Genomic DNA, 12,904 nt, shown 5'->3' with positions numbered 1-12,904 from the left:
GAGTCTGCCTGCAATGTGGGAGACCCTCTGGAGAAGGGATAGGCTACCCACTTCAATATTCTTGCCGGGAGAATTCCATGGACAGAGGAGCCTGGGGGGCTACAGTCAGTCCATGGGGTCGCAAAGAGTCGGACACAACTGAGCGACTACACTTTCACTTGCCACTTCCACTTTAAGGGTTCATTCTAGGGCATGGAAAAACCATTAGTTTGAAAATCATTAAAATAATTTAGAATTAGGTATAGAGTTATCTCCAAAGATCAGCATGCTCAAACTGATAACATTAATGCCTATCAATCTTTTATGAAAGGCAGATAAAGGCCGCACAAAACCTACCACAAGCCTAAAATAAGTACCGGTTCTCGTGCCGGGACTTTTTTTGTACTTAAGACTCCGCCCATGGGTCCTCAAGTGGCGGAAGAACTGCACGCTACGTGGTGACTTCTCACACTACTGCGGAGGTATTCCGACGCTACGCCGCCGGCGTAGGCGGGGCGGCCGGCTCTTCCTTCCTCTCTGCTTCTTCGGCTCCACCCCCAGCGCTTCACACGCTCATTGTGAAGCGACAGCGGCAGGCAGTCTTCAAGGCTGCTTGAGACCTAGAGACTCTTAAGTCCTTGGCGCGCGCAAGCGCCCCGCGCTGCTCCTTACCCACTCCAAAGGCGAGGGGCGCGAGATTCACCTTTCTTTATTCTTTCTTCTCCCGCCCGGAGCTAACCGCCCCGGTGCGCGCGGACATCTCGGGCCGCCGCTCCCTCCTCCCCGCCCCTCCCCCTTCGGGAGCTCCCGCCCGCGCGCTCCTCCTCCTCCCCTTTCCCCGGCGACGCGCACGCGCGCCAAGCCGGCTCGCGCCCTCTCGCTTTCCTCCGGCCCGCGAGACCCCCTCCCCTTCCGCCTCGCGGTGCTTCCTCGCGCCGCGGTCTTCTCTATCCACCCCCGACACCGCGGGGCTTGCCCCCGCCCGCCAACGGCGGGTCCCTAGCTTCCCAGTCCCCTTCGCTTCCCGCGCTCTCCGGAGGGGGCCCAGCCCCGGCCTCCTCTCTCCCTCCCTTCCCCCTAATTCCCCTTCCGGACGCTGCCATCATGTTGAAGCCTCAGCCGCCACAACAGACCTCCCAGCCCCAGCAGCCGCCCCCCACGCAACAGGCCGTGGCCCGTCGGCCTCCCGGGGGCACCAGCCCGCCCAACGGCGGTCTCCCGGGGCCCCTGGCCTCCACCTCGGCTCTCCCAGGACCTCCTGCGGCCGCCTCCCCCTGCCTAGGGCCTGCAGCCGCTGCCGGGAGCGGGCTCCGTCGGGGAGCGGAGGGCATCTTGGCGCCTCAACCGCCGCCACCGCAGCAGCAACATCAGGAGAGACCAGGGGCAGCGGCCATCGGCAGCGCCAGGTAAGGATGGTGGGTTTCCGGGCGCTAGAGCCGAGGTGGCCGAGACCTGTACACCACGCCAGGCGGACTTCTAGCCTGGCCACCTTTGAGGGGCACCAGGGGGAGTGGGAAAGCCCCGTGAAGCTGGGGGTGGGCCCTCAGGTCCTAACAGGTCAGAGGCAGAGGGTCCCTGGTGGCCACGGGGTATTCCGGGGCAGTGCTCAGTTCTGCGAGCGTAGTCAGGGCTCGGGACCTGGGCCTTCAGGGCAGGCAGAGCGCATCCCCCCGGCGGCGTCGGAACGAGGAGTTGCGGGGGGGGGTGAAGAGGTGATCGGGGTCCCCGGCTCCATTACCACGAAGGGTCTCGCGGTTCCCGTCTTCAGCCAATGGGGAGTCAGCTGCGGGAAGGGGTCCCTGGCCGTAGCCAATGGAGGGGGGCGCGCGGCCCACAGTTTGGCCAATGGGGAGGGAGGGACTTGGTAGCGAGTTGCTACCTCCTGGTCCCAGTCTGGCCAGTAGGAGGGGAGCAGGGTGGGCGGGGGGACGGAAGGAGGGACTGGGAGGACTGCGGGCTGGGAACCTCCAGCGCGCGCGCGCTCTTGCCGTACGTGCGCGCGGATGCTGTGTCTTATGACCCGGCCATTCTCCAGCCTCGGGTAACACATAGGGCAGCGGCTGGGAGAGCTCGTGGACGGGTTCGCGTGGTGGCCTTGAATGAGTGGTGGACACCCAACTCGGTTTCTTCTGTTTGTGGGTTTATGGAATTGAGAGTGGAGGTACACGCAGGCGCAGTGGGTTCTGATCGCGGGAGGGGGGATTTTGAAGAGGCCCGTGGGGTTTAGTGCGCAGGCGCAGACCGGGCGAGGCCTCCGGGTGGATAGCTTTTGCGGCTGCGCTGTCCCCCAGCCCTGCCAACGGCCCCCTGATCGCCCTCTTCAACCGCCGGTTACATCAGCCAGCGAGAAGCAGGGTTACTGGGTGATTGGTGACCCCTCCCAGAGTGGGTAACAGGCTGAATGAGTAAAGAGGTCCAGAAGGGTAGATTGTGGAGGGAGCACCTTCACTCCTAGTTTGGGGCCTAAGGCTGTGGGAAATGATGGTCTTTTCTGTTTGGGAGGTAATTTACCTGAGCTAGGTAGTTCAAAAGTTGCGCTCTCTGAGCTTCCACTGTTACATCTGGCGTGGGTTATTGTCGAATGTCGTAAAGTTTGTCGTTTGGAAGCATGCAGCCCTGGCCCTCTTGCAGAAACGTTGTGTTGAATTGGCTTTTAAAGCAATTGACAGACGTTGATGATTGAGCCTCTTTTACTGGTATTTGGAAGAAATGACTTTTAGTCCTTTTCTTCCTCTGTGAAGTGAGAATTTGAAAATCGGTTGTTGGTTAATGATTTGTAGCCTAAGTCGTCATCCTCGCATAGTATGTGGTCCTAGCATAGAGTCCTTTGAAAGCATTGAATAAGAGGGCTTGACCGTACTTAAATAACTAGTTTCTTGTTACCTTTTCTTATAGGGGACAAAGCACAGGAAAGGGACCTCCACAGTCACCGGTGAGTGCCTTTTCTCCCCCGTCTAAGGCACAGATGCTTAAAAGATACATATGTGGGGATAGAGGGCAGACTAGGTGCAGAAATAGATGCGTTCTGAAGGGCAAGGATCCCACACATAGGAGGTGGTTATGAGTGGAGTGTGGACATTATGAAGGATGGTAAGATGCTGATTGGCTGTTTCTTTATTTTTATCTCTCTCCTGTGTTACTGACAGGTGTTTGAGGGTGTCTACAACAATTCCAGAATGCTGCATTTCCTTACCGCTGTTGTGGTAAGTGGGCCCCTTACTGCTAGGTTGAGGAATGTAATGCATCGGTTGCTGGAGGCACTCTTCTGTTTTCCTCTGCTCTTTCAGGGTTCCACTTGTGATGTAAAGGTGAAGAATGGTACCACCTATGAAGGTATCTTCAAGACGCTGAGCTCAAAGGTCAGTGTACTCAAATTACCTTGTTTTTTGGAGTTTCATGGGAGAAAGAAGAGAGTGAAATAGGTTCATTGAAGACACAAAGTTGAGTGGTTTTGGACAACATGGTGGCTAGCCTTGTTTTTGTAGGCCTGTGCTGGAAGAGTGCTGCATGCAACTAAAGATGGGTGTTTGAAATGAGAGGGCTGGGAATTTTGATGTGAAGTTTTAAGTTTGGGGCTTTGGCTAAATTCTGTGTGTGATGTTGACAAGACAGTGCACTTGAGAATGTGGTGTTGGGGAAAGTTTAGGAAGGGTAAAATTAAAAGTAGTCATATTTTTGTCATCACATTTCTTAATACTGACCCTCGGTTGTTGGGAAATGGGACTTCTATAGTTTGAACTGGCAGTGGACGCTGTGCACCGGAAGGTATCGGAGCCAGCAGGTGGCCCTCGTCGGGAAGACATAGTGGATACCATGGTGTTTAAGCCAAGCGATGTCATGCTTGTCCACTTCCGAAATGTTGACTTCAATTATGCTACTAAAGGTATTTATTGGTGCAGGCTGTTGTGTCAGACCCAGTGCTTGAGTAGAAGGCAGAGAATGGGATGATCTGATTCTCCTCCTTCCTGTTCTTTATCACCATATTTCTGAGGAGGATGACTGGAATTTTTTTCTTGAGAACATGTGTTAATGTCTAAGATGTAGTGGGGTGAATTCCAGCCTGTGTTGTGGTTCATACTTTTCCTGCTTTGTTTTCAACTCCTTGCTTGTTTTGAACTCTTGGAACAAGTCTTATGCTGCCCTGCACCCCCAAACTCTGATACACAAAAGCTTTTCTTTGCTTCTGTGGCGCGAAGGGTGTTGGAAGGCTATGCAATACCGCCTGACTCCTGATCTTCAATCTGCCCTCACAGATAAGTTCACTGACTCAGCCATTGCCATGAACTCGAAGGTGAATGGGGAACACAAGGAGAAGGTGCTTCAGCGCTGGGAGGGGGGCGACAGCAACAGTGATGACTACGACCTGGAATCTGACATGGTACAGTCTCCCTTCTGGAGAACCCTAGAGCTGGGGGGCTCTGCTGCCGAAGTGTGGGTTGTTGACAGTGACATCATTCTTGGAGCCAAGAGTTGCTGGGGTGGGCAGGGAAGAGGTCTTTTATTATTGCCTGCTGATGGCAGTCAGATTCCAGTGGAAAGGTATAGAGCATACTCAAACAGAAATAACCTGTTTTTCTACTATCAGTAATTGATAACTGTTAAAATTTGCTTCAAATCAGTTTTTTCCCAGCCTTGGGGAAAAGATAAAGATGAAATTGAGTATTGTATAGGCCCATTTCCCTTCCTCCAAACAACTACATTGATTTAAAATTTATCAGTGAATTGTTACTTCACTGTTAATTTTTTTTTTTTTAATTTGCTTTTCCTACCTATTTTTGGATTTTTCATTTTGGTATATAGATCCTACTCATTGCTTTTAACTAAATGTTTTGTGCTATTTGTATGTGTATACTTGTGTGTGTACACAATAAATTGTCTTTATCCCTTTTCTTATTGGTGTTTCTGGGCCATTGTTTTGATATTAAAAATAGTGCCTTACTGAATTTTTAGAATGTGTATCCTCATGCACTTAGGTCAGAATTTCCCTGGGATATAAATCTGGAAATGGATGTTAGGTCCTAAAGACGTCTCTGTCTCGGAAACTACCAGTTTGTGCTGCAGTCAGTAGTACTAGGTGACCTTCCCATGAGCCCTGTTCCTTTTTACCCCACTCTTGGTTTGGTCAGATTTTTAATCTTTCAACCTGAGGGAAGAGAAGGATTGGTTGTTATTGCTTTCCTTACTGGGCTTTGAAACATTCTCCCTCTCCCTCTAGTCTAATGGATGGGACCCCAACGAAATGTTCAAGTTCAACGAGGAGAACTATGGTGTAAAGACCACCTATGACAGCAGTCTCTCTTCTTACACGTGAGTGTCTTTTGGTACTTCCCAGGCGGTGCAGTTTGAGGTATGGGGTCATCAACAGAAGGGAGGCCTTTAGGTGGAGCATAGCTTTTGTACACGTTTTCCTGGGCATCTGGGTTGCCCTCTCCCCGCTCATCTGCCTTGTGAACTCCTTCTGAAAGGTTTTTCTCTTTCTCATAACCTTGATTCCATGGGTGGAATTAACTGCTTTTTTGGTCCATACTTTTCCTGTAAAATCTTAGCAAATTTGTATGTGTGTCTCAGTGTCCCTCAGATTCAGAGAGATGCCTTGCTGCTCTGCCTAGGACCCTGCTACGTGCCAGATCAGTGAATGCTGACTTGTTGAGGGTTTAAATACCCACATGTCTGAGCTGGTGATAGGAATGATGGAAATGTCTTCTTTTTCCTCCCTGTTGTCCCGTGGCCCTGGGGTGGCGGCGGTCCTCACAGGGTGCCCTTAGAGAAGGACAACTCAGAAGAATTCCGTCAGCGGGAGCTGCGTGCTGCCCAGTTGGCCCGAGAGATTGAATCGAGCCCCCAGTACCGCCTGCGGATCGCCATGGAGAACGATGATGGGCGCACAGAGGAGGAGAAGCACAGTGCGGTTCAGCGACAGGGCTCAGGGCGCGAGAGCCCCAGCTTGGCAGCCAGGTGATTGCTGGGGGCGGCTGGTGCGGGCGGGGCTCAGTGTTTGGGCCGGAAGCTTGGTGTTTACTTCTGGTGACGCCTCCCAGCCACATAGGTTAACATGTAGTTATTCCCAATTTTTTGGTTTAGGTTAGGGCCGATAGCTTGTTACATATGCTTGTTGAAGCCTCACAATACAGTTATTCCGAATCTTGGGGATTAGGATGCTGAAGCCCAGAACTATTAATTTGTCTGAAGTAACAAGGCTAAAGATTAGACATTAAGACAGGTTTTTTTTTCCCCCCAGATTTTTGATACTTTTTTTTTTTTTCTTTTTCTTTTTTTGCTTTCTGCTGCACTCTGCAACTTGTAGGATTTTAGTTCCCCAACCAGGAACCTAGGCCTCAGCATTGAAAGCTCAGGGTCCTACCCCTAGGGAATTCCCGAATTCCCCATATTCTTTTTTTTTTTTCCTGCATTTTCATTCCTGTGTATGTCTTAACTTTTCCTCTTGTGAAAATGAAACTGAAGTGTATTGTACCTTAAACCACAATGTGATACTACCTGTCTTGTAGGTCAGGAGTGGGGTAGGATTATGGAGCACTGGCTGCTTTGGTCTGGTCAGGGGTAGCTGCAAGGTAGGGTCATCATCCTGGAACCACAGGACAATTAGTTTCTCAAGAGAAATAGTGCAGAAAGCTGAAGTCAGGCATATCTGTGTATGTGTGCATTGAGGCAGGAGGTGGACTTTGATAAGGAGGGCTTCACCTTGGAAAAACGTGTGTTTTGTGGCTGCTTGATGTTATTTGAACTCTCTCCCCCAGGGAGGGGAAGTATATCCCTCTACCCCAGCGAGTTCGGGAAGGTCCCCGGGGAGGCGTTCGCTGCAGTAGTTCTCGGGGCGGCCGGCCTGGCCTTAGCTCTTTGCCGCCTCGTGGCCCTCACCATCTTGACAATAGCAGCCCTGGCCCAGGTTCTGAGGCACGCGGTATCAATGGAGGTGAGTTAGGAAGCCGACTCGTTGGTGGCAGGGAAGGGGATGATGGTAGGTGGCAAGGAAAAGGATCTAGGTGGGTTGGATGGAAGGTGCATTGATGGTCATGTAATAGCAGGAACTCTGCCTCTTTTTTCCCATCTTTAAAAAAAAAAAAAATAGGCCCTTCCCGCATGTCCCCTAAGGCCCAGCGACCTCTGAGAGGTGCCAAGAGTCTGTCTTCCCCCAGCAGCAGGCCTTCTGGAGAAGCTTCTGTTCCACCTCCTCCTGCAGGTAAGATTCCAGCGGTGTTACATGAAGAAATAGATAGGGGTGTAGATATGTCAATAGTTAGAATGCTGGACTGGGAGAGTTCCAAGATAAAGGTGTTTTGGAGGCTTGGATTTATGCTTTTCAGGAAAGAATTTTTCAGTTTCCCTCAGGGAGAAATTCCAGCATGGCAATCCATACGTTCTGTCTGGCTGGCCGGTGCCTTTTGTTTAAATTAGTTGGCAACAACAACAAAATAAATAAATAAATTAGTTGGCAACTAATTTTAAGGGAGGAGAAATCATAGAAAGTATCTAATTTCTTTTGAAATACAGAAAGTTCTGCTAACACAGAACCTGTCTTGCTGTATAGCTCTGGTTGACTGGAACTGAGTCTTGACTGTTCTTGGAGCATTCCAGTCTTTCATGGTACCCATGAGGCCATTTTACCTGCTTACCTTTCTTGCCTTGCCCTTCTAAACATTTAGGTTTGTGACCTTGTAGATGAACTCTCCTTAGTGTTTCTAGTGAGTCCCTGCTCAGTGACCAGCAGTGACCAACACAAATCACTCCTTTTTCTTCCAGTGGGCCGGATGTACCCGCCACGCTCTCCCAAATCAGCTGCCCCCGCCCCAATCTCAGCTTCCTGTCCTGAGCCTCCCATTGGCTCAGCAGTACCGACCTCTTCAGCTTCCATCCCAGTGACGTCAGCAGTTGGGGATCCTGGAGTGGGCTCCGTTTCCCCAGCTTCTCCAAAGATCTCACTGGCCCCCACAGATGGTAAGAGCCACCGGGTGGGGACTGCAGACAGTGGGCAGTGAGCTTCCGGACAGAAGTGTCTTCATGTACCTCTTCTTTCTTGCTCAGTAAAAGAACTTCCGGCCAAGGAACCTGGAAGGACGCTGGAGTCCCAGGAGTTGTCCCGGATTGCAGGGAAAGGTGAGGATTGTTGTTGTTCCTGCCAGGGTCTTGTGCCCCTTTGATTAGAGGAGCATTTCAGTTAGGCAGGTGTTGAAATTCAGAAACAGATGACGTGGATCAGCCCTTTGATCCTAACTTAAAGGGTTCTATTAAGCTCAGCTTTTTTCCCTTGGTTTCTTTGTTCTTTGGGTTGCTTTGTAGCCACCTTCAAGAAAAATGTGTGTTTTCTTCTTTTTTGCTCTTTTTCATAGTCCCTGGCCTTCAGAACGAACAGAAGCGTTTTCAGCTGGAAGAACTGAGAAAGTTTGGGGCCCAGTTTAAGGTGAGCAAAGTGTGGGAGTGTTAGCAGGAAAGCGATGAAGGTTGGGGAGTCGGGGGAGAGGTTTATGGAATAGGCACTGGGTGGCATTAAGAGATTAGAGGACGCAAAGATGAAGGAAGGTGAGTCTGGGGTTGAGATAAGAGAGTAGTCTCTATGTTGTGTGTTTCTGTCCTTCTAGCTTCAGCCCAGTAGCTCCCCTGAGACCAGCTTGGATCCTTTTCCTCCACGGATCCTGAAAGAGGAGGCCAAAGGGAAGGAGAAGGAGGTGGATGGTCTTATGGCTTCAGAGCCCCTGGGGTCTCCTGTTTCCTCGAAGGCCGAATCAGTATCGGACAAGGAGGACAAACCTCCCTTGCCACCAGCAGGGGGTGCCGAGGGGCCGGAGCAGCCTCCCCCACCTTGCCCAAGCCAAACTGGCAGCCCTCCAGTGGGCCTCATCAAGGGAGATGACAAGGATGAGGGCCCAGTTGCCGAGTGAGTGGGGTGGGGAGCTGGGCAGGTGTCTGGTGACGAGAGGCAGGCCGTGAGAATTGACTCCACTTTTCTCTCATAGACAAGTGAAGAAGTCGACGTTGAACCCCAATGCCAAGGAGTTCAATCCCACTAAGCCCCTGCTTTCTGTGGTGAGATGGGACAGGGGAATGTGGGCTGGGGTCTCCATGAGGAGACTTGGGAGCTGGGTGTTGGGGGAAATGAGCAGTTATACACGTGTGTCAGGACCGCAGCAGTTGAGGAAGCAGGTCTTAGCAGTGGCTGCCCTGGGATTGTGAAGTATCTGACAGATACTCACGGGTTCCTTACTGGGACTTGGCATTTGCTTTGGGGGAGTCGGAGTCTGGCAGTCAGGAGCATGGGCTTCACTTGGGCACACTGACTGCGCTTGAACCTCTACTTGGAAGCTTTGTGATCTTGGATGAACCACTTACTCTCTCTGCCTCAGTTTCCTCGCCTGTAATTTAAGGGTGCTCATCTCCTGGTTGATGTGAGGTTTAACCAATATAAAGTGTAGGATATGTTTGGTGCACAGCACTCTGGATGCCCTTGGCTGGGAGAGAAGGGTGGTACTGAAGTCATTGAGATATCTTGTGCATGTACCCCTTTGCCTCTTACAGAATAAATCCACCAGTACTCCGACTTCTCCTGGGCCCCGGACTCATTCAACTCCCTCCATCCCGGTGCTGACAGCAGGCCAGAGTGGGCTCTATAGCCCCCAGTACATTTCCTACATACCTCAGATCCACATGGGACCAGCTGTTCAGGTGAGAGGAGACTGAGTGGGTCAGGTGTGCCTGGGCTGCCTGAGGGACCAGACCCTGCCCGTCCTGAGCACTTAGCGAGTCACTGAGCTGCGCCTGTGTTCTGGTCCCTAGGCACCTCAGATGTATCCGTACCCTGTGTCCAACTCAGTGCCTGGACAGCAGGGCAAGTACCGGGGCGCCAAAGGTGAGCAGGGTCAGGAGGGGCCGTGCGCGCCGCCCAGGGCCTGCTGGCGGATGGAGCTTGAGCTCTGCTCCGTCTTCCCCCTGCCCGCAGGCTCCCTGCCCCCTCAGCGCTCGGACCAACACCAGCCAGCCTCCGCCCCTCCCATGATGCAGGCCGCCGCTGCCGCCGCTGGTCCACCTCTGGTGGCTGCCACCCCTTACTCTTCCTACATCCCCTACAACCCACAGCAGTTCCCAGGCCAGCCCGCCATGATGCAGCCCATGGCCCACTACCCCTCGCAGGTGACTGAGGTGGGGAGGAAGGTCTGGTAGAGAGCCCTGGCATCTTAGCAAGCCTCCACCTCTCACACTCAGGAGCTGGCAGGAGAAGCCAGCCTAGAGTTCTGGGTGATGGGGTCCAACTTGGGCTTTAGTCTTGGCTGTAGTAGGACTCTGGAGAGGCAGTGGATTCTGGCGCTTTTAGTTTTTCCTTCTGTAAAGTGTAGCGTCTACTCAATAAGGTGGTTGAGAATGTGAAGTAAGGTGGAGCAGAGCAGTGCTGTGCCTGGGTGGTTTGCAGCGGGCTACTCTGCCAGGCCGACCGCTTCTCTCCTCCTCCAGCCGGTGTTTGCCCCCATGCTTCAGAGCAACCCACGCATGCTGACGTCGGGGAGCCATCCCCAGGCCATCGTGTCATCCTCCACCCCTCAGTACCCTTCTGCAGAGCAGCCCACCCCCCAGGCCCTTTATGGTGAGTTCTGTCCTGTCCCCCCACCCAGTCTGTGCTGCTCAGCCCCTCCGGGGTGCCTGTCACTGACTCTCTCCCCTTTCCTGCTGTAGCCACCGTTCACCAGTCCTATCCACACCATGCCACGCAGCTCCATGCCCACCAGCCGCAGCCGGCCACCACGCCTACTGGGAGCCAGCCGCCGTCCCAGCATGCGGCCCCCAGTCCTGTCCAGGTGCCTGCTGTGGGGCATCCACGTGGGTGGGGCAGGGGTGGGTGGCTGAAGGAGAGGACTAGGACAAGGAGTCATTTCCTAGTGGGGAGAACCTGGGGGTCAGAGGTGGTACCGGAAGTGGCACTCACCGTTCCCCTTGCCCTGATGCCAGCACCAGGCGGGGCAGGCCCCACACCTGGGCAGTGGACAGCCGCAGCAGAACCTGTACCACCCAGGGGCCCTGACAGGCACGCCGCCTTCTCTGCCACCGGGACCTTCTGCCCAGTCCCCTCAGAGCAGCTTCCCCCAACCAGCCGCTGTATATGCCATCCATGCCCACCAGCAGCTGCCCCACGGCTTCACCAACATGGCCCATGTTACCCAGGTAAGAGCCCACGCCACCTGCCCTGAGCCAAGGGGTACCCCATCCTGGAGTTGTCGGTGCACCTTTGCACTCCGTGCTGCTGCCTTAGGTTCTCTGACCTTGTGGTGCTCGCAGCTCCTTTTCTGTTCTCCACAGGCCCATGTCCAAACTGGAATCACAGCAGCCCCGCCCCCTCACCCTGGGGCTCCCCACCCGCCCCAGGTGATGCTGCTGCATCCACCCCAGAGCCATGGGGGCCCCCCCCAAGGCGCGGTGCCCCAGAGTGGGGTGCCTGCACTCTCAGCTTCCACACCCTCACCCTACCCCTACATCGGACACCCCCAAGGTGAGCAGCCTGGCCAGGCGCCTGGATTTCCAGGAGGAGCCGATGACAGGATTCGTGAGTTCTCGTTAGCTGGGGGTATTTGGCATGGAAGAGCTGATGGGCTGCAGGTGGGGCAGGATGCACGGGTTCTGGGCGGGGAGTGAGGGGTCTTGGAGGCAGGGCTGTCCCACAGGGCGCCTGCCGACCTGCACCTGTCTGTGAAGTATGTAGGGTGGGCAGAAGCCACAGTCGCCGTCGCCAGGGGCTTGCTCCTGGCTCTGTCCTTTGCTTCCCTCCGTCCTCGCTCAGTTGTGATCCAGCAGCCCCCCTCCCCACTGCCTCCCCAGCTCTCAGTGACCCCGACTGTCTCCTGACTTAGCCGAGGTAAGGTCAGCGCAGTAGACAGGGCCAGGCTGGGGTGTGGGGGGCTGAGCTGGGCACGTGAGGAAGGGCTCTGGCTCACGGGGAAACGGCGATTGATCTGTGCTTCTGACAGCCCCGTGAGACACCTCGAGGCGGCCGCTCCTACCAACACTCCCCCCACACCCCACACTGGACGGCATTGGATGAAGGGACAGCTGCTTGGGTTCTAATGCTCCTGCTCTCTTCTCTTTCCCCTCCAACCAGTTCAATCTCATCCCTCCCAGCAGCTCCCCTTCCACCCCCCGGGGAACTGAAGATTGTCCTGGCCGCGACCTGAGACCTCCATGAGTGGAGGGAAGAGTGATCTATGTCTCTTCCCCCAGCAGCTCGGACCAGTCCCAGCCCCCCACCCCCTTTCCCCGCCCCGGGGGAGCTGGGGAATTCCTGCCAAGCACCTTGAATGGGAAGGGCCTCAAAGTGGGTAGGGCCAGGGTCCAGCGGGGGTGGGGGGGTTCCTGCTCTGCCCCTGCCCATCCCCACCCCATCTTGCCCTCCCGTCCTCTCATCTATCCCCCTCCTCCCCGCTGGAGACGAAGATCTTTTATTTTCTATTATTTATAACCTTGGGCCCCCTGTTCTTTCTTCCCCATTAACTTGAGTCACCTGCGTAAGAGAAACAGACATGCCCCGCAAGGATGGTTGGACAAGGACTTTTACTTTTTATTACATAAAAATATTTAAAAAAATTTAAAAAAAATAAAATTTTAAACTAACTTAACCTGCCTGTAGTTTCCTCTTTGAAGAATAGTAAGATGGGAGCGGTTGGTTTTATGAGGTTTCCAAGGTGGGGCACTGTAGGTGCCCATCCAGAATATCCAGAGATGCCCTTTCTGGCGCTATGCCATGCAGGCCCACCATTGTCTCAAAGGCTGTTTTCTCACCTCAAAACAGGCCTCATTGTGAGATGTAACTTGAGGTTTTCATTTCTAATGTAAGTACTTCGTGAATGATGTCTAGCTCTTTGCACAAAAAAGTACAATTGTGTTTGGGGCCACCTGAAATAAGGGCCAGGGTGGTGCATAGCTCAGAGGTCTT

At 53.6% G+C, this 12,904-nt stretch overlaps 1 protein-coding gene across 13 annotated transcripts; it reads left to right on the top strand.

Annotated features, from left to right (window-relative positions):
• Nucleotides 1-537: 537 nt before the first annotated feature.
• Nucleotides 538-12,587, top strand: ATXN2L (ataxin 2 like). 13 transcript variants are annotated; one of them, XM_070461146.1, is made up of 23 exons: nt 543-1,385; nt 2,875-2,911; nt 3,126-3,182; nt 3,267-3,338; nt 3,712-3,862; nt 4,233-4,357; nt 5,195-5,286; nt 5,734-5,934; nt 6,735-6,910; nt 7,067-7,177; nt 7,738-7,932; nt 8,020-8,091; nt 8,325-8,395; nt 8,574-8,869; nt 8,949-9,018; nt 9,508-9,654; nt 9,766-9,838; nt 9,929-10,119; nt 10,438-10,567; nt 10,657-10,778; nt 10,930-11,142; nt 11,468-11,521; nt 12,097-12,587. In XM_070461146.1, exons 1-23 carry the CDS (start codon nt 1,084-1,086, stop codon nt 12,121-12,123), a joined length of 2,985 nt encoding a protein of 994 aa, XP_070317247.1. In that variant the 5' UTR covers nt 543-1,083; the 3' UTR covers nt 12,124-12,587. The 13 variants fall into 13 exon arrangements, with proteins under 13 accessions (XP_070317246.1, XP_070317247.1, XP_020765225.1 ...); XM_020909566.2 differs by lacking the exon at nt 11,468-11,521 and adding an exon at nt 11,278-11,467; XM_020909565.2 differs by lacking the exon at nt 11,468-11,521 and adding an exon at nt 11,278-11,467 and having other exon boundaries at nt 12,074-12,587.
• The last annotated feature ends 317 nt before the right edge of the window (nt 12,588-12,904 follow it).

The sequence above is a fragment of the Odocoileus virginianus genome, chromosome 33, assembly GCF_023699985.2.
Source record: "Odocoileus virginianus isolate 20LAN1187 ecotype Illinois chromosome 33, Ovbor_1.2, whole genome shotgun sequence".
Lineage (NCBI taxonomy): Eukaryota > Metazoa > Chordata > Mammalia > Artiodactyla > Cervidae > Odocoileus > Odocoileus virginianus.
The sequence above is the reverse complement of the archived record's forward strand: the minus strand, read 5'-3'. Positions and strand labels throughout refer to the sequence as shown.